Below are 22,738 nucleotides of genomic sequence, written 5' to 3' on the forward strand. Positions count from 1 at the left end.
CTATGAGTAATGTTGTCATACAAGTTATGGCTCACTACAAAATTGAAAATAAAATTTTGAGAAAAGTCGTCATGACATATGAATTAAGCCCTTCCAACTTATCAGCTCATATGATCATAAAGTTTCATAATTATATTAAATCTCTACATAATAGAAAAAAAAAGGAGAATAACATACCAATTCTATGTATAAAATAAGTTAATAAAGACAGATCTTGAATCATTAACTATACATAAATACCAAAATTAATACATAATCTTTAGTTTACAAAAACAAAAATGTTTAATAATAATTATTCTTAACAACCAAAACAACTAATAAAAAGGCCAGATATAAAAGGAGAAAATGCACTTCAATCAAACTATTCATAAAATAGTTCCTAACAAAGTCTCTTTCCACTTAACATTCTAAATTGTATTCCATCATTATTACATTGTAACCACTTAAAAATTATCTTATTCAATAATCACTAACCTAAACCACTAAAAACAACATTTTATTCAATAATCATTATTGTTAATGACTAACAAAGTATCTTAGTTTATAAAGAATCTTTTCAAATAAAAATATGTATATTTATTTTTCAATATAATAACATATATTTTTTTTCTTTTAATAGAATGCTTAACAGAATTATCATATTATAATTAGAAATTTAAAAAACATTTTTACATTGATTTTATATATATATATATATAATTTTAAGATAGATTTTTTTTAGATTGCGTGAACAAATTTCTCAATCCCATATCAATATACAAAACCAATTAACTAAAACATAATTCTTAATCTAAATAAATCTAATGAATTCCTAAAAACAAACACCTCTACCATATAATCACAATCAAAATAAAAATTATATACAATAACCATTTTATGTCATCCACATTAAGTGGAATAATCTAATCAAATCATTTTCTTCCGCATATATGTGCTAACCAACCATTAAATAAATTAACGTAATCTAATCATTTTCTTCCACAAACCTATCCTAATCAGATTATGAATTGATTTGGTCTGTCACCTGTCCAAGGCGGTTCTACCTATTTTCCAAACTCTTATTGATTTTGGTGACTAGCTTCTCTAGTGATGCCTCGACCTCTCCAAGGGTTGGTCATTGCTTTGATACACATCACACCTATATTCGCCAACAACGCAACAATTCCATGCCCCATAACATCATGTGATTCATGTTCTTCATCCTCTTCTTCCTTTATTATCTCCTCCACCAAATTCTCATCAATCACCTCCAACAATCTCTCGGGCAATGCATCACCCACCCAAATCTGCAACGATTGCCCTTCTTCTAAAAACACTTGACCTGTGGGCTTCTTTCCCATTATTGTTTCCAACATGAAAACATCGTAGTTGACACATTCCCTTTCATGGACAGGCGTCGTCCTGTACCATTATTCCGTAATCAATTTATATCTATATATATAACCTTTATCAGTAACACTCATATATATCCCATGTACAACACTCATATATATCCCATGTGCAACATCAGTAATTTATATGTAAATCCTTTATCAGTGACTCATGAATGTATATATCTGATAGACAATATGGCTCATCAATCAAAAGTGTATTAGTGTTTACCTGGTGGAATATAACCAACAGTTCATGTGACAAGACTGGAGGTGTCCCTTGAGGTTGCTAATGTTGAACATCATGCCCTTGCGGGGAGATCATGAGGCGTGAAATACCGAAATCTCCCACATGGGTCATCATAGTCTCATCCAATAAAATGTTGGAATGTTTCAGATCGCAATCAACAATGGCCAAAAAACAATGATGGTGAAGATATGCCATTCCATGAGCCACGTCCTTGAGAATGCTTAGTCGTGTTTTGAGACCCAACCTCCAATTATTTTTTCTGCAATGAAAATGCTTCTCTAGGTTTCCTTGTGACATGAACTCCATAATCAAAGATTTGACCTGCAAACTTGAGGATACGCCCACCATTCTCACCAAATTCCAATGTTGGACTCTACCCAATGTCTTGAATTATTTTATGAGTTTCTTGTATGCACCTCCTGATGTAGTGGAGTAAATAACTTTAACATCAATGATTGATGCATTGTCTAATAAGCCCTTATACACAGACCCATGGGTGCCACATCCCAGTAGGTTATCGGGACTGAAACCATTAGTTTTTATGTTCACCTCTTCCTCACTTACAATCTTCGTCTCGTGGAGTTAGCTCCTAAGCATCCTCCCTAATCTCATTGAAACAGTTTCCAATAATGCAGAATTTCTACTACAAAAATATATTAAAACTATTAATACTAGGTAAAATACTAGTAGCAAAGTGAAGCCAACCAAATTGGCCAAGATAACTACCCTTCTATTGTAGCGGCTGCAACACTCTCCAAAATTTTGCCTGCATCCAATTTCAGAGCCTTCCTTAGTTTTTCCTTGATGTTTGCAAAGACTCGGGCCCATCCCATGAGCTCGTGTCAAATCTTTACACCCTCTTTTCTTGACCATTCACGGGTCGTCTTTTAGCATATTGATTGTAATGTCATGTTTGCGGTCTTGTTCTGGCTATGTTCAAGGTTTGTCTTTTTCTATACAAGTTGTGTTCGATATGTTAGCATTTTTCACACTCACACGCAAAGTCGTATGCAATGTCATGCACCTATCGTCACGTTCGTTCAACGATCTATCTCAAGTGTTGCACTTGTCGCTCGCACCCTTTGGTCAGTCAAACGAGCATACGTTGTCTTGCTGGTTCAAGATGTCTTGTTGTCAAGTCATGTTGAGTGTGTGTTCACAAGGTCATGTATACACAAGTTCACTCTCTCACACACTTAACCATTTTGTCGAAGATCTATCGACCAGACCACCCTCCATCAGCCGAACCTCCACTGAGCTGCAATGCGCAGTCTCAACCCTTAATGACCAAGTACTACTGCCTAGAATTGTGTAGAGATCCTAGGAAGTCTGCACTCTGTAATCCTGGAATTGACCTAGCTTACTGTCACCTAGAACAGTGCAGAATTTTCCCAAGAATCTATCTCAATTTGCGCCGCCCACAAGCCTATCCATCAAGCCTCCCACTGGTCAACAAGAGAATTTGACTGGAAAGTGACCCTGAGCTTCACTCCTCCTAAAAATTGTGCAAAAGCTATCAACTTTCCTTCCTACGTTGACTAAAGAAATTACGCAAACAAGAGGGACACGCACCCACTTCCTATCACTGCACTGTCTCTAAAAATTGCGCAGTTTTCTTGGACTGTAAACAAGTTGCCCAAAACCCTTATTAGCCCGAAAACTGCGCATTCCTACATGACTGCCTCCCAGATCTGTACAGTTTTGGCCAACAAGCTTCTGCAGCTTGTTCCCAGTGTTCTCTGCAAATCTGCGCAGTTTTCACTACCAGTGCCCCCTGCTTCCCGTACTACCTTCCCCTGAAAAATTGCACAGGTCTGCCTCCCAACTGAGCGAGATCCTGTAAAATGTCACTGTTGTCTTGGACTGCTCAAACCAGCCTCTCAGTGACCTCTTCCTAGTTTTTATTGATAGTACCCCGGAGCCTCGCATCCCAGCCCGAAATATGCTTAGCACAGTTTAAGAGCCTTGTCCTCTCTCCTGGGCACTTGCACCTGAAAACAAAAGATGATGCATCATGGTAGACTAGGGGAATTTTGGATTTGATGTCGTCTTGTCATGAGTGATTGCAGAGATAGGTACATGGAAGAAGCATGGCATGATGATGAATGAGATGAACAAGGAGCGCATGCTAGGAGACTTGTTCGTGAATAGATGGACAAATGAAGAATGCCAAGCACCAGCGAAGAGGATACATGCACATGCAACATCAGGCGAACACCAAGACCATCAAAGTCTCTGCACACCTTGTAATGCGGACGTGAAGCTATGATACACCAAGAGCACACTCATCATTCAACAACACTGTAGCTCGACATGGACACCACCATCAACATGAACATACCAACACTGTCATGTCGAGTCATGTCATGAGTGGTCTTGGCCACATCACTACTATGGGCCATACTGCTGTAATCAATGTAATGTAATGTGTAAGTCCGAGAGATCCACATACGAATTTGAAGAGTCATGTAAGTCAAACAGTCATGAGGGAAGTCAAAGAGTCATAAGGGTCAAGTTCACCCTTGGCTATATATACCCCTCATTTGTACATGCAAAGGATTTTTCACCTTGGATCTTCCCACATAGTCTTGAGAGTTTGTAGTATTTTTTTTAGGAGTGAGCAGTGGCTCCAATGCCCCGATATTGGGGTTAGTGACGTATGGTGTACAGATGTGTCTTGGAACTTTCGCTTAATTCAGAATCTTGTTAATAGGCCAACGCATTTTCACACATGTATTGTATTCATTTGTAAGAATATTCTTTGGATGCTTGTAATGCATGTTTCTTTAACCTGTATTAAGACAGTTGAACTATTTCAGCTGTTTCAGTGCATATTCTATTGGAAATGTGTTGTATCAATTGTTAACGTTGTCTCACCCGTGTGGACTACTCCATCGGACACTCAACAAATTCATCCTTGTAAACTTGTTATAATGACCACCACACTCATGTGGACTATTCCGTTGGGTGTTGTACGTGCTATCTGTTCACTCTGTGTTTGTGACTGCCGCATCTGTGTGGACTACTCCACCATAAGTTGTGCATGTCCTATTGTGTTGTGTGTCTCTAACTGAGTTGGGACTATTCCCTTTCGACCTGAGACTCACTCTCACCCTCTCCCTTTGCAGTGAAAGAACTTAGACACAAGTTACACTAAGCACTCACCAGGCACACAAACATCGTTGTTTGAAGACTAAGTATACAACTCTCATGTAATGACAAGCAAGAGCTAAGGCATATGTTTAAGATAAAGGAAACCGGACCATCATACCAGATGGAACTCCTACACCAAACGATGTGAGGTCTAGTTGGTACTTCATATCGAGGAAATCCCCTAAATTTTGGCAGGTCCAACACCGTCAACATTTCTGGTGCTAGAAGGAGGGCCTGAAGTTGTTTATGGTTGAATGTCCTCTTACCCCCAATCATCAATCATTTGGTCAAGGTAGTAACTTGCACTCCCTCTCACCTACGCACAACTCTAAAGTTGGTTACTCCTCACCTCCCAGATGTGAACACAAAATATTTTATCAACACCTCCACTCTGTCTGTCCCATCAACCGTCAGTTTTCCAAAGAAGTTTGACTGATCCTAGGAATACAAGATCTTCAATATGCATCAAAGAAGCCAAAGACAAATCGCACATGGGTTGTTGTCTCATCAGTGGAAGAAGCAGTTCTTGCCACGCTCGAAGGTCTGGTAGAAGCTGTTGAGAACAGAGAGGAACCTCTAGTCTTCTGACAGGGAGAAAAGTACACCCTCATGATCTTGGTCTTAGGCTCTAGTATAGGAGATGGAGGGGAAGCCAACAGAGGAGGTGGAGGCGGAGACGAACCAACAGTCTCAAAGGTGGAACCATCAGATTCTGAAGAAGATGAGGAGCATGAAGAAGAAGAAGACATGGTTAACCAAAATTTGGAATGGATGACTCAAGGACCATTGGCTCTCCAGGGTGCTTTTCAGAGGATGCCAAAGCGTTCAGAGAGGATGTTTACAAAGTATGACCTTGATAGAAGAGTGAAGGCAGAAGACCACTTGGACAAATTCTACCTACAATTGCAGACACTTTAGGTATGGTACGATAAATTTTCATGTAGATTGTTCTCGTGTACCTTGGATGGTCGAGCAACGGTATGGTATCACGACCTTCCTGTCAAATCCATCCAAAACTGGGGTGTGTTCAAAAGAATGTTTTAGGAAAAGTTTTCTAATGCCAAGACCCTTGCCATGTTGCTCAAATATTTCGGTAGTCTCAAGATGGAGTTGAAAGAGAAAGTGAAACATTTTAATTAGAGGTTTTTAAGCATATTGAACAATTTTGCAGTAGACACAAAACCTCAGGACTCCATCATTATTGACTATTACACAGTTGCACTGCCAACTGGTATTGTGTAGTTCGTCAAGTAGGCTACGAAACCAACACTACTTGAAAATTATGAAGAGGTGATCATTGTGGAAAATGACTTGCACGTGATTGGAGTCATCAAGGATGATGAACCAGCAAAAGAATCCAAAGATGCAAGCAGGAAGCTTGAAGCTGCTATTAGTGAGGGGAAAGAAATGGAAGCAAGTGACATTGAAACCCTTACTCGTCTTGTCAAGAACTTGACAACAGAGGTGTCTGAGCTAATGAAACGAATGGTCAAGACATCTGCTAGCAGCCGACCTCCCAAACAACAAAAGAGGAGCATGTCATCAGGCAACAACATCTTCCTAGCTAAAACTACACAGAGCTCCAGTGCAGTGTTCCAGATGGAAATGTTCGAGAACCCCAAGTTTTTCTCATTCCATGAAAACCGTCACCTAGAAGGGAAATTTTCGGAATGGAAATGATTTGTGAACTCGATGTGCAACAGTATGACAAACGTGGTAAACCATGCGTAGTGTCAACCGAAAGATGAAGATGATGAAGAAGGTCCTGCATCTAATGAGACACCAGGTACTGGGCAGGGGATCAACATGTATCAATGCTCGCAGTTAACATAGAAAACGAACACTAAGAAGAAACCTCCAAAGAAAAATGGTCGATACAATATCAGAAGTCAAGGGGTTCCCCCTACTATTGGGGAGATGCAAGAAAAGATGAAACTAATAATGAGGAAGGTTGATCCACTAGCCATTCCAAATAAGAAATATCAAAGCAAGCCCGGGAAGACAGCTATATACAAGAGTACGTCCATGAGTAGTAAACTTCAGAACACTCCGCCAGACAATACAAACACAAGTCTAACCTCAGACACCTTAGTGAGTTTACCTGCCCTTGACTACAATATTGTGGAAGATAAGAAGAAAATCATGCAAACATATCTTTGTTTGAGTTAGCTAAGCTCAAGGGTCAATGGGATATTCTAATGCATGCATTAGGGAAGAAATCCACAGACAACACAACCTCTACCATCAAGGGAGCAAGCACATCTCCCAGTTCACTCACAATTGTGCTCAACACACTCTGGATGGAAGAAACAAAATCTATTTGCCCTCCATTCTTGCTCTCATTTGAAATTTTTAACTGCAATGTTCAAAATTGTTTGGTTGACTCTGACGCATCAGTTAACGTCATGCCACTCTCCATTGCCAAGAGGATCAATGTGCAATGGAGAAAGAAATCTGTGCAAATCATCCAACTAGAGTGAACATGCATACCAACCATTGGTGAACTTTAGGATGTGATCATCTGATTACTCATGAGGACTGAGTTCACCAATGCATCAACATTGTCATTGTGGACATACCAAAAGCATATGGCTTACTTCTTAGCAGAGACTGGTCCAGCAAGTTGAATGGATACTTTGCCACAAACTGGCCCCACTTATGGCTTCTGTACCAGGGAAAAATCAATCAGATCTGGGTGTTATCCGAGAGATACATGAAACATAATGTCACTCCCATCAATGGTGAGAACAAACCATTCGCTTTTGTGGAACTCATGTTTGGAAACTGCCTCTTGGAAACACAACTGGGGTGTTATCTCGCACAACCAGCTCCAACCCCACTAGACATGTAGTTGGGTCTCCTTCCTTGCCCAACTGATGGAAATGTACAGTACATTGTAACACTAGTAGTAGTAGCAGTAGTAGTAATAGCACATCAAGTGGTCTGTGTACAAACGAGTTTTGGACCATGTATTTTGATGGATCAAAGACACAAGATGGATGTGGAGCCAGGTGTGTCTTGATAGACCTAAAGCAAAATAAACACTTGATCTCAAGCCGCTTGGAGTTCGAGTGCATGAACAACACTACTGAATATGAAGCACTTGTATTGGGCTTGCACAAAGCCACTAGCCTCAATGTTGTTGCGCTCAAAGTGGTAGGTGATTTAGAGATAGTGGTACAATGGGTATGTAACACCATACACTTTTTATCACCTCATCTCAAAAGTTATCAACAATAGGTATGGCAACTGATATCTAACTTCCAATCTTTCAATATCATTGTTGTGCCAAGAATGCGTAATGAAATGGTCGATGCCTTAGCTTACTCAGCTGCTCGGATCACACATCTTAGGGATTGGTTTAATGTTGAAATTTTATATAAGCCTTATATCCCTGATAACATAACTAATCTACGCATCTTTTACGATGATAAAAATATACTGCACTTCATGGCCAACGCTGATGTCTTCAAGGACGCAACAATTGACGAAGATGAGCACGAGCAATCTCTACAAGCCACAGTTGATGACAAGAAAGGCAACCTCATCCCCAAGGGTGTGGTATCTCTCGCAAATCTCTATGGATTGGAGAACCGCTTCCAAGGGCCAATGAACAACAAAACCCACAGTTCCGCCATGATGTACGAACATATCAACTTGGGAATAGAACAAGATCCAAAGTTCGTCAATCTCAGTATGTGTTGCACACTGCAGGAGCAGCAAGCCTTTGTCCGCTTGTTCAAATAGTACCTATATGTGTTCACATGGACATACGATGATCTAAAAACATACGAGACGTGAATAATCCAACATGTGATTCCGATCAAAGAAGGGGTCAAGCAATTTCAACAGAAGTTGACAAAAGTACATTTGTCACTTGAACCTCTCACACAGAAAGTGTTGACTAAGTTGTTGGATGCACGAATCATTTACTGAGTTCTTCATTCTATGTGGGTTTCTAACTTAGTTCCTGTACGTAAGAAGTTTGGGGCGATCCACTTATGCATTGATTTCCGAAACTTGAACCGTGCCTCGAACAAAGACAACTACCCCCTGTTGTCAATGGAACATATTTTATAGATAGTATCTGGAGCAAATTTTTTTTCCTTGCTCAATGGTTTTTTGAGATATAACTAGGTTCTGGTAGTGGAACTTGATAGATTGAAAACTACCTTTCGTACCAAGTGGGGTACATCTGCCTATAGGAGAATTCCATTTGGGCTTGTGAACGCAGGCGCAACCTTTTAGTGCACCATGGACATCGCCTTCTATGGACTTATCAGACAGAGCATAGTGGTGTACCTTGATGACGTGACTGTCTTTTCTAGATGGTCAGACCACATACACCAATTGAAGAAGATATTCGAGCGATGCCGAAAATACGGGATAGCCTTGAATCCCAAGAAAAGTGTATTTGCAGTATTTGAGGGGAACCTCCTCAAGAACATCATTGCTAGAAGTGGAATCAAGGTTGATCCAGATTGAGTTCAGATGATTACACAGATTCCTCACCCAGCTAACAAGAAAGCCATGCATTCCTTCTTGGGAAAGATAAAATTCCTCTAGAAGTTCATCCCAGATTATGCGTAGATAGTGAAACCTATGCAAGACATGATCAAGAAGGATGCAATCTACAGCTGGGGTAAGAAGGAAAAGAATGCATACACCCATATCAAGAAGACTATAGCATATGTGTTGCACTTTACAACTCAGAATTTAACAAGGATTTATTTCTATACACCTTCGCCTCTGACAACTCACTTGCTGCAGTACTCACTCAAAAGGATGAGCTGAATGATGAACGTCCCATATCCTTCATGAGTGAAATAATGTAGGGACTTCAAATCAACTACCCTGCCATAAAAAAACAAGCATACGTAGTATAAAAGGTGGTCATGGTCTCTGCAGACTCGCAATTGAAGCAGTCCATGCACAAGAGGAAGTAGAAGAGCTCGCTAGTTGGGAGAAAGAAATCGAGATGTATGATGTAGAGCATGCACCGCCCACTTCATATGGAAACTCTTGGTACAAATATGTGTGCCAGTACCTTGAGCATGACACCATACCCTCTCACTTCTCCATGATACAGAAGAGGGCACTTCGCCTCAAAGCTTTACCTTATCAATTGGTGCACGGAGTGCTTTACTAAAATCACAGCAACAAAATTTTTCTCAGGTGCCTGGAAGCACATGATTCAGAGAAGGTCTTGCATGATTTGCATGACGAACCAGCTGGGGGCCACCTCACGGGAAATACCACTGTGCACAAATTCATGCAAGCTTGTTTCTACTGGCCCACATTATTCAAGGATGCAGATGCTTGTGCCCGCAAGTTCCCAGTTTTTCCACGATGTGCTAGTAGAACACGAAGGTCGACAGCCCCGTTGCACCCTATTGTAGTGACTGAACCATTTCAATAGTGGGTCCTAGACATCATTGGGGAAATATTCCCACATTCATCGAAACAACACCGCTACATATTGACAACTACATATTACTTCACACGGTGGACAAAAGTGGTTCTGCTTAAGCAAGTGAATGACCAGGAAGTCATCAGCTTCCTCCAATAGAACAACATCTCATGATTTGGCATTCCGGTATCACTTTATTTTAACAATGCAACTTAATTTTCGTCTTTAAAGCTTTATGATTTCACATTGAAATATGGTATTGTGCTTAAACACTCATCTAACTATTCCCTGCAAGGAAATGGTCTCGCATCATCTAGTAATAAAAACCTTATCTGCATTATCAAGAAGACCATTTACTCTGAACAACGTAACTAGCACTCTGATCTGATGAGTGCTTTATGGGTTGACTGTGTAACACCGAAACCCTCTCTGAAAAAATTGCCATAGTTCCTGGTTTATGGGAAATAAGCCATCCTTCCGCCAAACATCTACTTGCATGTGCTCCAATTGTCCCAAGAATCCCAAGGCAAGCCTTGTCTATAAGTTCAGCGTAGGATGGATACACTTCACAAGTTGTAGGAAGAAAGGATGAAAGAAAAAGAAAAATTCACACTCCACCAGAACTGTATCAAGAGATGGCTCAACAAGAAGTCTGCAGGGAACACTATCTTTGATGTGGGTGACTTAGTCTTGAAATGTGACAAACCCAGTGAAGACAAATGAAAACATACAAAGTTCTAGTCCTTGTGGATTAGTCCATACACTGTTCAAGAGAAGCTTGGCCCACACATGTACTGTCTGCAATCACTTGATGGGAGGACTGACAACCTTCCTGTCAACGGCCAAGACTTAAAGCACTACTTTCAGTAAGCTGGGGCCGCGCCCTGTGCCATGTACATAGTTTGTTTACTGCTTGTTGCATTTTCTCTTTGCTTTTCTATTTTTGCTTCACTTTGTTTTGTTTTCTTAATATCATGTTATTTCTTTTTTTGTCAATATGTTCTGCCCTCTATAGAGTTCTGGCTTTTGAATGAGTATGTGGCTGAGATCTAAAGAGTCTTGTGACACTGTAGCACTTGGCCAGTCTCGTGCCTGTCTTCTTTGTGCTTGGTTATAACCTTCGGCCGATGAAGTCTTGACAAAAATACGAGTCATCTGTAAGGGAAGCTCTAGTCCAACCATGATCATGTGTCCACACTGGAGAAACCCATGTCTATACTCAGTATCCTGCTCTTTGTGTTCAAGCTCATCCAACTAGTAGAAACAGAGAAGGGGAAAATCTAAACGAGCAAACCTAAATCAGAGGTCTTACATGCTTCTCTTAAGCAAAAACCTCTTCTACTCTCAATAATTTGGGATCCCTCTTTTGCCCCAAAAATAAATAAGTGCCTATGAATAGTCCTCTTTTCAAAAAATACAAAGGCAAAAGAAGAGAAAGGCTTCCTGCATAGGGAGGTGAAGCATGCAACTCCACCGGGGTACTGACCAGGCTCACTGGCAGTGGATAAATGCATGTGTTCATGTGTGACTCCATTGAGGTATTGTCAAGGCTTTCTGGTAGCCGAGAAACACCAGAGATGAAACTTATACTCTGAAAATTTTAAACTCATGAGCCAAACTACCCTTCCCAATTTTGAAACACTGTGATCAAGTTGAAACTTGTTGTTGTGTTTGACTGAGTTGGAAAAAGGTGAACAATGTCTATCCATGGGGTAAGTGGGGAAGCCGAGGTAACTTGCACATCGATTCAATACTCCCTGATAGACCAGGGCCATGTTTTGTCAATGAACCAAAATAGAGAAGCTGGTATTCAACCAGTGTGTCACCAAGTGTTGTAGCGGCTACAACACCCTCCAAAATTTTGGCCTGCATCCAATTTCAGAGACTTCCTTGGTTTTTCCTTGATGTTTGCAAACACTCGGGCTCATCCCATGAGCTCGTGTCAATTATTTACACCCTCTTTTCTTGACCATCCACTAGTCATCTTTTAGAATGTTGATTGCAATGTCATGCTTGTGGTATTGTTCTGGCTATGTTCAAGGTCCATCTTTGTGTGTACAAGTTGTGTTCACTATGGAAGCATCTGTCGCACTCACACATGAAGTTGTATGAAATGTCGTGCAAGTGTCGTCGCAGTCGTTCAACGATCTATTTCAAGTGTCGCACTTGTTGCTCACACCCTTTGGTCAGTCACATCGAGCATATGTTGTCTTTTTGGTTCGAGATGTCTTGTTGTCAAGTCATGTTGAGTGTGTGTTCGCAAGGTCATGTATAGATGAGTTCAATCACTCACACACTTAACCACTTTTCCAAATATCTGTCAACAGGACCACCCTCCATCAATTAGACCTCCATTGAGCTGCACTGTACAGTCTCAACCCTCAGTGACCAACAACTTCTGCCCCGAATTGCGCAGAGCTTCAGCTTGCCTCCCAGGCAGTCTCCACTGCACAATCCTGGAATTGATCTGGCTAACTGTCACCTAGAACAACGCATATTTTTCCCAAGAAGCTATCTTAATTTGCACTACCCGTAAGCCTATCCATCAAGCCTCCCACTGGTCAACTGAAGAATTTGACCGGAAAGTGACCCTGGGCTTCACTCCTCCCAAAAATTGCATAGAAGTTGTTAGCCTACCTTCCTGCACTGACTAAAGAAATTACATAGACAAGAGGGACATGCACCCGCTACCTGTCACTGCACTATCTCTAAAAATTGCACAGTTCTGTCAGTCAATCCTCCTACCAGCCGACCTACTGCTCCTAAAAATTGCACAGTTTTCTTGGACTTTCAACCAGCTGCCCGAAACCCCACTCAACCCGAAAACTACACAAACATGTCCTGCATGACTACCTCCCAGATATGTGCATTTTTGGCCAGTAAGCTCTTGCAGCCTGCTCCTAGCCTCCTTTGAGAATTTGTGGAGTTTTCACTGCCAATACCTCCTACTACTCGCACTACCTTCCCCAGAAAAATTGCGCAATTTTGCCTCCCAGGTGAGCCAGATCTCACAGAATTTCACTGCTATCTCGGACTACTCAACCCAGCCTCTCAGTGACCTCTACACAATTTTTCTTGACAGTATCCCAGACCCTCGCGTCACGACCTGAAATATGCTCAATGCATTTTAAGAGCCTTGTCCTCTCTCCCGGGCACCTGCATCTGAAAATAAAAGATGATGCATCATGGTAGACTAGGGGATCTCTGGATTTGATGTCGTCTCATCATGAGTGATTGCAGAGATAGGTACATGGATGAAACATGGAGCGATGATGAATGAGATGAACAAGGAGTGCATGTTAGGAGACTTGTTCGTGAATGAATGACCACATGAAGAATTCCAAGCACCAACGAAGAGGATACATGCACATGCAACATCAAGCGAATACCAAGAGCATCAAAGACTCTGCACACCTTGTCATGTGGAGGTGAAGCTATGATACACCAAGAGCACTCTCATCATTCAACAACACTGCATCTCGACATGGACACCACAATCATCATGAACATACCAACACTGTCATGTTGAGCCATGTCATGAGTGGTCTCGACCACATCACTATTGTGGGCCATATTGCTATAATCAATGTAATGTAACGTGGAAGTCCAAGAGACCCATATACGAAGTTGAAGGGTCATGTAAGTCAAACAGTCATGAGGCAAGTTGAAGATTCACAAGGGTCAAGCTCACCCTTGGCTATATATACCCCTCATTTGTACATGCAAAGGACTTTTCACCTTGGCTCCTCCCACATAGCCTTGAGAGTCTGTAGCCGTTTCTTTAAGGAGAGAGCAGTGGCTCCAATGCCCCGCTATCGGGGTTAGCGATGTATGGTGTACAGATATGTCTTGGAACTTTCGCTTAATTTAGAAGCCTATTAACAGGCCAACACATTTTCACACATGTATTGTATTCGTTTGTAAGACTATTCTTTGGATGCTTTTAATGTATATTTCTTTAATTGTATTAAGACAATTGAATTATTTCGGTTGGTTTTGTGCATATGTTGTTGGAAATGTATTTTATCAGTGTTTAACGTTGTCTCACTCGTGTGGACTACTTCTTCAAACACTCGACAGATTCATCCTTGTAAAGTTGTTATAACAATTGTTGCACTCATGTGGACTATTTCGCTGGGCGTTGTACGTGCTATATGTTCACTTTGTGTTTGTGACTGCCGCATCTGTGTGGACTACTCCACCAGAATTTGTGCATGTCTTGCTGTGTTGTGTATCTCCAACTGAGTTGGGACTATTCCCTTTCGACTTGAGACTCAATCTCACCCTCTCCCTTTGCAGTGAAAGAAATTAGACATAAGTTACACTAAGCACTCACCAGGCACATGAACCTCATTGTTTGAATACTAAGTATACCACTCTCATGTGCTGAAAAGAAAGAGCTAAGGCATATCTTTAAGATAATGGAAACTGGGCCATCATAGTGAATGGGGCTCCTACACCAAACTTTGTGAGGTCTAGTTGGGACTTCATACCAGGGAGATCACCTGAATGTTGGTAGTTCGAACACCGTCAACACCTTATTTTTGAATCATGATGGTGCCTTGTCATCAATTTACAAGGGGGTAACTCTATCCCTCTGCCACAGAGTGCAGTGTTTCCTAGGAATGATGTAAATTTCAGTTTTCTGAAGGCTCCAAAAGATGTTATTCCTCCTATGAAGTTATTGTATGACAAGTTTAAATGCATAAGCTTCCGTAATTTATCTATAGAGCGAGGTAGGGGACCAGAAATCTTATTGAAAGAGAGATCCAAATCTTGAAGGCCTGCAACTTGATCGATTGATGTCGAAATTGTGCTGTCCAATGAATTGTGAGAGAGATTAAGGTAATCCAGTGTGGCACAATTCACTAATTGGTCGGGTATGCTCCCCAAAAAATTATTGGCAGAGAAATCAATTGCTAGAACCATTTTCATTCCTCCTAGTTCGGAAGGCAACCATCTTGTGAGTGCATTATGTGGGACATTAATGTATAACTGTAGGTTATGAAGGCTAGCCACTTTGGATGGCATCACGCCACTTAGTTGGTTGTTCTTGAGGTCCAGAAGCTTGAGACTGGAACAATCCCTAATATTGTCTGGTATATTACCAATGAATTTGTTGTAGCTGACATCTAATCTTCTTAGCTACTGTAAACTTGCAAAAACATGATGAATTTCTCCAAAAAACATGTTTTGAGAAAGGACCATTCATACAGAGCCTTCAATTGACTGAATTGATAGGGTATATTACCTTCCAAGTTATTCCTGGAGAGGTCCAGTAATTGAGGAGTAGACATCCCTCCTAGTGCAGAAGGAAAGCTTCCAGATAGAAAATTGTCATTTAGAGTTAAAAAGATCAATCCGATGAGGTTTCTCATCTCCTGGGGTATCTTACCAGTGAAACAATTCACATCCAAATATAGATAAATAATATTTTGAGAAATACAACCTATGCTTCCAGGCAAGTCGCCCTTAATATCATTGATGCAAAGAGTGAGTGTTCGCAGATTGGTGCATCTTGAAAGAGATCCAAAGATGGAAATGGATTCCTCACTATACAAATGATTATCATGAAGTTCAAATCTCTGTAGAAAATGGAGTTTTCCAAATTCATGAGGTATGCCTCCCATTAAGAAATTTTCAGAGAGGTCTATGTTTAAGAACTGAGAGAATTTTCCTAAATATTTCAGAATGGTACAGTTTAGTTCATTTTGTCGGAGCAGTAAGGCCTATAAATTTGAGAGCTTTGTACCTATCTCCCATGACATTTCACAACAAGCATGTTGCCATACAAGGCTAAGGTGTGTAACCCTATGCAATTAAGCAATGAAGGCGAGATTCCTCCACTAAGATGGTTTGCTAAAAGAGGTAGACCTTTAATTCTAGCGGTCAAGCCAAGTTGAGAAGGGATAGTGCCAGTAAGGAAGTTATTTCCTAAAGCCAGAAATTCCAGTGCATAAGTTTTCTAATTGGTCGAGACCACTCAGAATAGCCCCTGTCAATTTATGGAAGGAAAGGTTAAGCATCATGAGAGATGTGAAATATTTTAAAGCCTCTGGAATGGACAATATCAAGTGATTCTTATTAAGTAACAGACATTTTAAGTGACGCAACTTGCCCAATTCATTCGGAATTGTGGAAGAGAAACTGTTAAAAGTGAGGTTCAACATGCCAAGAAACAAGATATTACCCAAGTGTGGAGGTATAGTTCCTTGCAGACTCATGTTGTATAGATTTAGTCCAGAGACATATAGTTTATGAGGGTGGCAGGTGACACCAGTCCAATTGCAGACATGATTGGCAACAATATCCCAGTTGGCCATGGGATCATATGTGACGAAATGTTTTAATGCTTGTAGGGCTTCTATATCGACCTACACTTGTTCATGAATTTTCACATGATAATGATGAATCATGAGATGGTTGTTTGTAGATACAAAGATGAGCATTAGTACAATGGTGATGAGGATGAAATCCCTGGATGTTGTCATCGGCTCCTTAGATGGGTGATTGATAAAATTAAGGAATTAAGGCAATGGTGGCATTGTGGATATCAACTAGATTTGTGAAATTCCTTTCAAAATATACGAACATTGAATACTAATTATGGTACATTGACATGCCATAGTCAAACTGTGCTATGTTTCGTGAGGTCTTTAGTCAAAATTGTTTTGAATTATAGGTTTAATTTGTTAACTCTATACAAATTGAATATTTTTGGGTATATTAGATCTTGAATATTTGAGAGATTTTTTTTGAGTGGTAATTACATTAAAATTTATTTTTTGACACGTTTAGAATTAATTAAAATAACCAGTGTGGTTCATCGTCAAGACAAGATGAAGAATCAAAGAGATTAAATAGAGAGAAATATTATTCCAATGCCTATAATGTAACGATTACTTTTAACTAGAATGAAAATTAGGAAGAAATTATTTTACTTTTCTATTTTTAATTTAAAAATATAAACCAATAACCCCATATATATATATATCTATATATATATATATATATATATATATATATATATATATATATATATATATATATATATATATATATATATATATATATATATATATACATATACATATACATATATCTATATATATATATATATATATATATCTATATATATATATATATATATATATATATATATATATATATATATATATATATATATATATATATATATATATATATATATATATATATATATTAGTATTATTAATATTAACATAAATAGTTGGTAGCAAACACAACGTGTTTAAGGTTAAGGTCAACTCTCGATTGAGCGGAGTTTTTGAGGGACGATGGGCTCTGCTAGGGTTTGCAGAAGCTGCCACAGCAGGACCTGACCAGCGATCGCTGCACGTGACGGCGCGGACAAGGCTGAAGACGGCAGGACAAGAAAGAGATCCGGCCAGGAGGGTCAGACCCGATAGTTGAGTTTTCTTAACCTATTGGACTAGGATATTAACAGAGAGTCAAGCGCTGAGAGGAAATGGCAGAGCAGACGAGGGGGGGGGAGAGATCCCCTCCTTCAAGAATGTGGTAACTGGGGAGAGCAGCGGGAATGGAATGAGGAATAACCAGACGGACAGCCAGGCCCCAGTCATGGGGAATCTTTGGCAGAAAAGGATGAAAGGGAAATGTGTACCGCGAGCTCAAAAAAAACCGAGATATGTCATACCTTGTAATAAGCTGGAGGAATACAACTGCTATATGAAAGACCACGCCCTGATCTGTAAATTCATTGGCTATTGGCCATCGGAAAGGGAGTTACTCCGATGGATTGACCAGAAATGGAAACCTCGAGGTCATATAGACCTCAAACTGGGGGCCAAGGGGTTTTTTACAGCAATCTTCACAAACGTGGAAGACAAGAACAGGATATTCGAAGAAGGGCCCTATTTTTTGAACAATGCAGGACTGTTCATGAAATATTGGGAGGAACGATATAGCCCAGATAAGGAAAAACTGTTGGAGGCACCAATCTGGGTCAGACTCTTTGGCTTGCCCGACGAATTCTGGGACCCGGAAACATTAGAAGGCATAGGTAACACAATCGGGAAGTTTGTTAAAATTGCAGAGGCTACAAAACGGGGCAAATATAACTCCTTTGCAAGAATTTGTGTCTACATGAATCTGGCGGAACCCATTCCTGATACCGTTGAGGTCGAATATCATGATGAGGTTTGGCAACAGCCAGTAGATTACGAGCACATCCCTTTTAGATGCCGAAACTGTCACGAATACGGTCATCTATACAGGCAATGCCCGTTAAATAATGAGGAGGAACCGAAGAAAAGTCAGGAGGCAGTGGCTGGGGGTTTCCAGCAGGTTACAAGAAAACGAAGGCAAAATAAAGAAGGCCCTAGATCGCAATCTCAAGGGAAACCTGCTCCAATGACAAGCCCGAACAAATTTCAGGTATTACAGGATGGTGAGGAGGATTACGAAATAAATCTAGAAGATGATGAGGATCCTGGGAACAACCCGATGGAAATCACAGGGGAAGACAAAGAAAAGGAAATGAACCCAAGGAAAATCGAGAGAGAACGACCGGAAGAGCAGGGGGAAGATACCACAATGCAATCACACATGGAAGTGGAGCACCAGGCAGAAAATGTGGTTGAAGAGGAGAGAATAATGAGAAGACTTCTTCAAGAATGGAAATACCTCGACAGCAGATTCATCCCGGAAAAACAGAAACAGCTATATAAGGAAGTATTCCAGAAATATAAGGAGAAAATGGGAGAGAATATAGCCCAGCAGATGATGACCGGAAATGATCAGGGGACAGGAATGGTGGGAATGGACAGCTCTGGCAAGAACAGTCGGAAGAGGGGCCGTAAAACAATGAGCGAAACAATCCAGACGGTGGGTGAAGAGTTGATCAATTCAGGTAAGGTGATACCTCTGTCAGAGGTTTTTTTCCCCTCTTACAAAAAGTTATAAATGATTGTCATAAGTTGGAATATTAGGGGTTTAAACAGTAAGGGTAAACAAAGGTATATGAAGGACAAGTTAAAAAGAGAGAAACCTAGCATTATGATTCTGCAGGAGACTAAAATATCGGTGCAACAGCTTGAGGGTATTTTAGGAAAAAATAATCTTCATTACGAGGTGATGGGGTTGGATGCTATTGGATCTGCAGGAGGTTTAGCAATTCTGTGGAACCCCAATGATATTATCATGGATCGGTGGACTAGTATGAGTAGAATCCTTACTGGCCAGGGTAGGATAGTGGGAACCAAGGAGCAGGTTGTTGTTTCAGGGGTTTATGGCCCCCCCTCCATAGGGGAAAAAGAAAACTTCATAGCAAGCATGAAAGTCATCCGCAGATTATATCCTGAAGCTGCCTGGATCATAGGGGGAGATTTTAATTTAATCAGATCCTTGGATGAGAAAAAAGGAGGAGTGAGGAAGGTGGATCAAATCATGGATAGATTCAATGAGATGATAGAGGAATTAAGACTAGTTGACATTCAAACTATCAATGGGATATTCACCTGGAATAACAGGAGAGGAGGCAAAAATCAAATAGCTTCTAGGCTGGACAGATTCCTAGTTACAGAAGCTATCATGAACAAAGACATTTTTGTAGAGGCGAAGATTATACCTTCCTTGGGATCGGATCACTGGCCGATTAGATTAGAAATTGATATAAAAAAAAATCGTGGGAGGAGACCTTTCCGGTTTGAATCCTTCTGGTTGAGAGACCCAGAATTTATCAAGAAAATCGAGGAATGGTGGTGTCAATCTTCTGTGCAGGGTAGGGGACAAATGCAAACGTTCCAATTAAAACTAAAGGAGCTGAAGGGCAAAATCAAAAAGTGGAACAAAGAAGAGTTTGGTAACATCTTTGAGGATAAGCAAAAATTAGAAGGAGAAATGGAAAGCATTCAGCAGAAGATGATATTAGAAGGCAGGACAGAGGATAGCATTAACAAAGAAGGGATCATCCTTGGGAAATTGGAAGAAAGACGAAAACAGGAGGAGGTGCTATGGCGTCAGAAATCTCGGATAAAATGGTTAAGAGAGGGAGAACGTAATACTAAATTCTTCCACCAGGCAATGATTAAACATAGACAGAGGAATAGAATCCTCTCCATCAAAGATAAGAATGGAAGGAGAGCTGTGGAGCAAGAGGAGATCGAACAGATTCTGGTAGACCACCACAAAGAGATCCTATCTGAACCGCAGGCTGATAGATCTAGAGCTATACAGGAAATCTGCTCGGCCATCCCCAGCCTAGTCACTGAAGATCAAAACAAGGCTTTAATGCGAGCGGCGACCCTTGAGGAGGTAGAGGAGACGGTGAAAGCAATGAAAAAGGGGACTGCCCCGGGACCAGATGGCTTCACAGTAGACTTTTACCAGGCGGGTTGGCATTTCCTGGGGGGAGAGATCCTTGATCTGGTGGAAGAATCAAGAAGGAACCAAAAGGTATGGCCGGCTCTCAACTCTACTTTTTTTGCTTTAATTCCCAAAGGTGAAAATCTAGAGGATGCTAATGGTTTTAGACCAATAGCATTGTGTAATGTAATTTACAAGATTGTAACGTCCCTGATAGCCAAGAGATTAAAACCCCTTCTCGACCAGCTAATATCCACAGAACAAACTGGTTTTGTTGAAGGAAGACAGATCCTTGATGGTCTTGTTGTAACCCAGGAAGTTTTGCATTCTCTCAAGGTTAGAAAGCAAAAGGGTATGTTGATCAAGCTGGACTTGTCTAAGGCTTATGACAGATTAAATTGGAACTATTTGGGAAAAGTCCTAGAGAGCTTTGGGTTTAATAAGAGATGGATTGCTTGGATCCATAGCTTGATCTCATCCCCAAATTTTTCTATCTTAGTTAATGGCACTCCAACAAAAACTTTTAATGCCTCCCGGGGGATTAGACAAGGGGACCCTCTATCCCCTTTTCTGTTCATACTTGCAGCTGAAGGTTTGGGTCGGTACATTAAACAAGAAAGAGAGACAAACAGATTGAAGGGCCTCAAGCTATGGGGGAATAATTTGCCCTTAACCCACCAACAATTTGTAGACGACATTATGCTGTTTGGAGAACCAACTGTCAAAGAAGTCAGACAGATCAAAAAAATTCTGGATTTATTCGCGGAGGCATCAGGCTTGGAAATCAACAGAGACAAATCCTGTATCTTCATCTTCAACACGACAGACCAGGTTAGAAACCATCTTATCAGACTATTGGGTTTTCGAAGAGGGGAGCTTCCTACGAGATACTTAGGCAATCTTTTAGACCTTACCTCAAAAAAGGTGAAAAACTGGCAGGGGATTTTGGATAAACTGCATGCTAAGATAGCAAATTGGGCCTTCAGAGCTCTAAATATTGCAGGTAGAATAGTCTTGGTGAAATCTGTACTGCAAGCTATCCCTATTTATTCTCTCTCGATAATGGCTGCTCCTCTGGGGGTTTGTGCTAAAATCAGAGAGATTATCAGGAATTTCATCTGGAGAGGGTCTGATCAAAAAAAGAAGTGGGCTCTTGTTTCTTGGGAACAGTTAACAAAGAGGAAGGAGAGAGGAGGCTTGGGGCTGAGAGACCCTGAAACTCTCAACAGGGTCCTGGGAGCCAAGTTGTGGTGGAGGTGGCTCCGGGGGGGCAATGATCTGTGGAAGAAAATATGGAGGACTAAATATAACATGCCTGATTCAACGTTAGAGATCCTAAGGCAACAGGTAACGCCTAAAGGATCCTCCATTTGGGACCTGGCTCGCCAGAACCGGGATCTGGTGGAACAACAAGCTTTCTGGGAGATCCGTGGAGGAGCAGAGGCAAATTTTTGGGAAGATAGGTGGCAGCAGAGGGAAAGACTGAGTAGAATCCCAAATCTTCATCAAATCCGAACCAGAATAGAAGGAAACAGGACTTGTGTTAGAGACTATTGGAGAACTCAGCCGGCGGAAGAAGGGTGGCGAGTCTGGATCGATCCAATGGAATGGGACAGAGGGATTGATCAAGATACTTAAGACAATTACAAAAAAGAAGTTGGGTCCAGGAAAACCAGAGCCCGTGAAGGCCAAGATATCCTAAGGTGGGGAAACACCATGAAAGGCCTGTTTACCACCAAAGAAGCCTATTATTTAAGCGACTCTCAGAATGGGGATGTGGGACACCTTGACTGGAAAGTTGTCTGGGAAAACAATTGGTGGCCAAAGGTCTCCATGTTCATTTGGTTGGCTGCAAAAAATAAGATTCTCACCTGGGATAGAATCCAGAAGAAGGGTTTTAATGGACCATCGATATGCTGTCTCTGCAAGAAGGAGGGGGAAACCAGAGATCATCTCCTAATTAAATGTCAGTATTCCAAGAATCTGTGGGTGAACATCAAGCGAACCTTCAATAAACCTGGTTTCGTTATCAGTGATTTCAATGAATTGGTCTTCAACTGGAACAAGGAGGTTTTCCACTGCAAGGTTGTGAAAAGAGCCTGGAGCCTTATGTCGGGGTTTGTCACGTGGATGCTCTGGAAGGAGAGAAACCGGAGGATCTTCCAGAATCAGTCAAAGGACCCAGAGACT

General features: G+C 40.8%; 1 protein-coding gene across 1 annotated transcript; it reads left to right on the top strand.

Moving 5' to 3' along the window:
- The first annotated feature begins 8,067 nt into the window (after positions 1-8,067).
- Positions 8,068-22,186, top strand: LOC149162417 (uncharacterized). The gene is made up of 3 exons (XM_089435179.1): positions 8,068-8,467; positions 17,670-19,099; positions 19,253-22,186. The coding sequence occupies exons 1-3, from the start codon at positions 8,068-8,070 to the stop codon at positions 22,184-22,186; spliced, it is 4,764 nt and encodes a 1,587-aa protein (XP_089291305.1).
- The last annotated feature ends 552 nt before the right edge of the window (positions 22,187-22,738 follow it).

The sequence above is a fragment of the Pinus tabuliformis genome, chromosome 5_2 (genome assembly GCF_031772625.1).
Source record: "Pinus tabuliformis cultivar Carrire ecotype Pingquan chromosome 5_2, CPIR1, whole genome shotgun sequence".
NCBI classification, from domain to species: Eukaryota; Viridiplantae; Streptophyta; class Pinopsida; order Pinales; family Pinaceae; genus Pinus; species Pinus tabuliformis.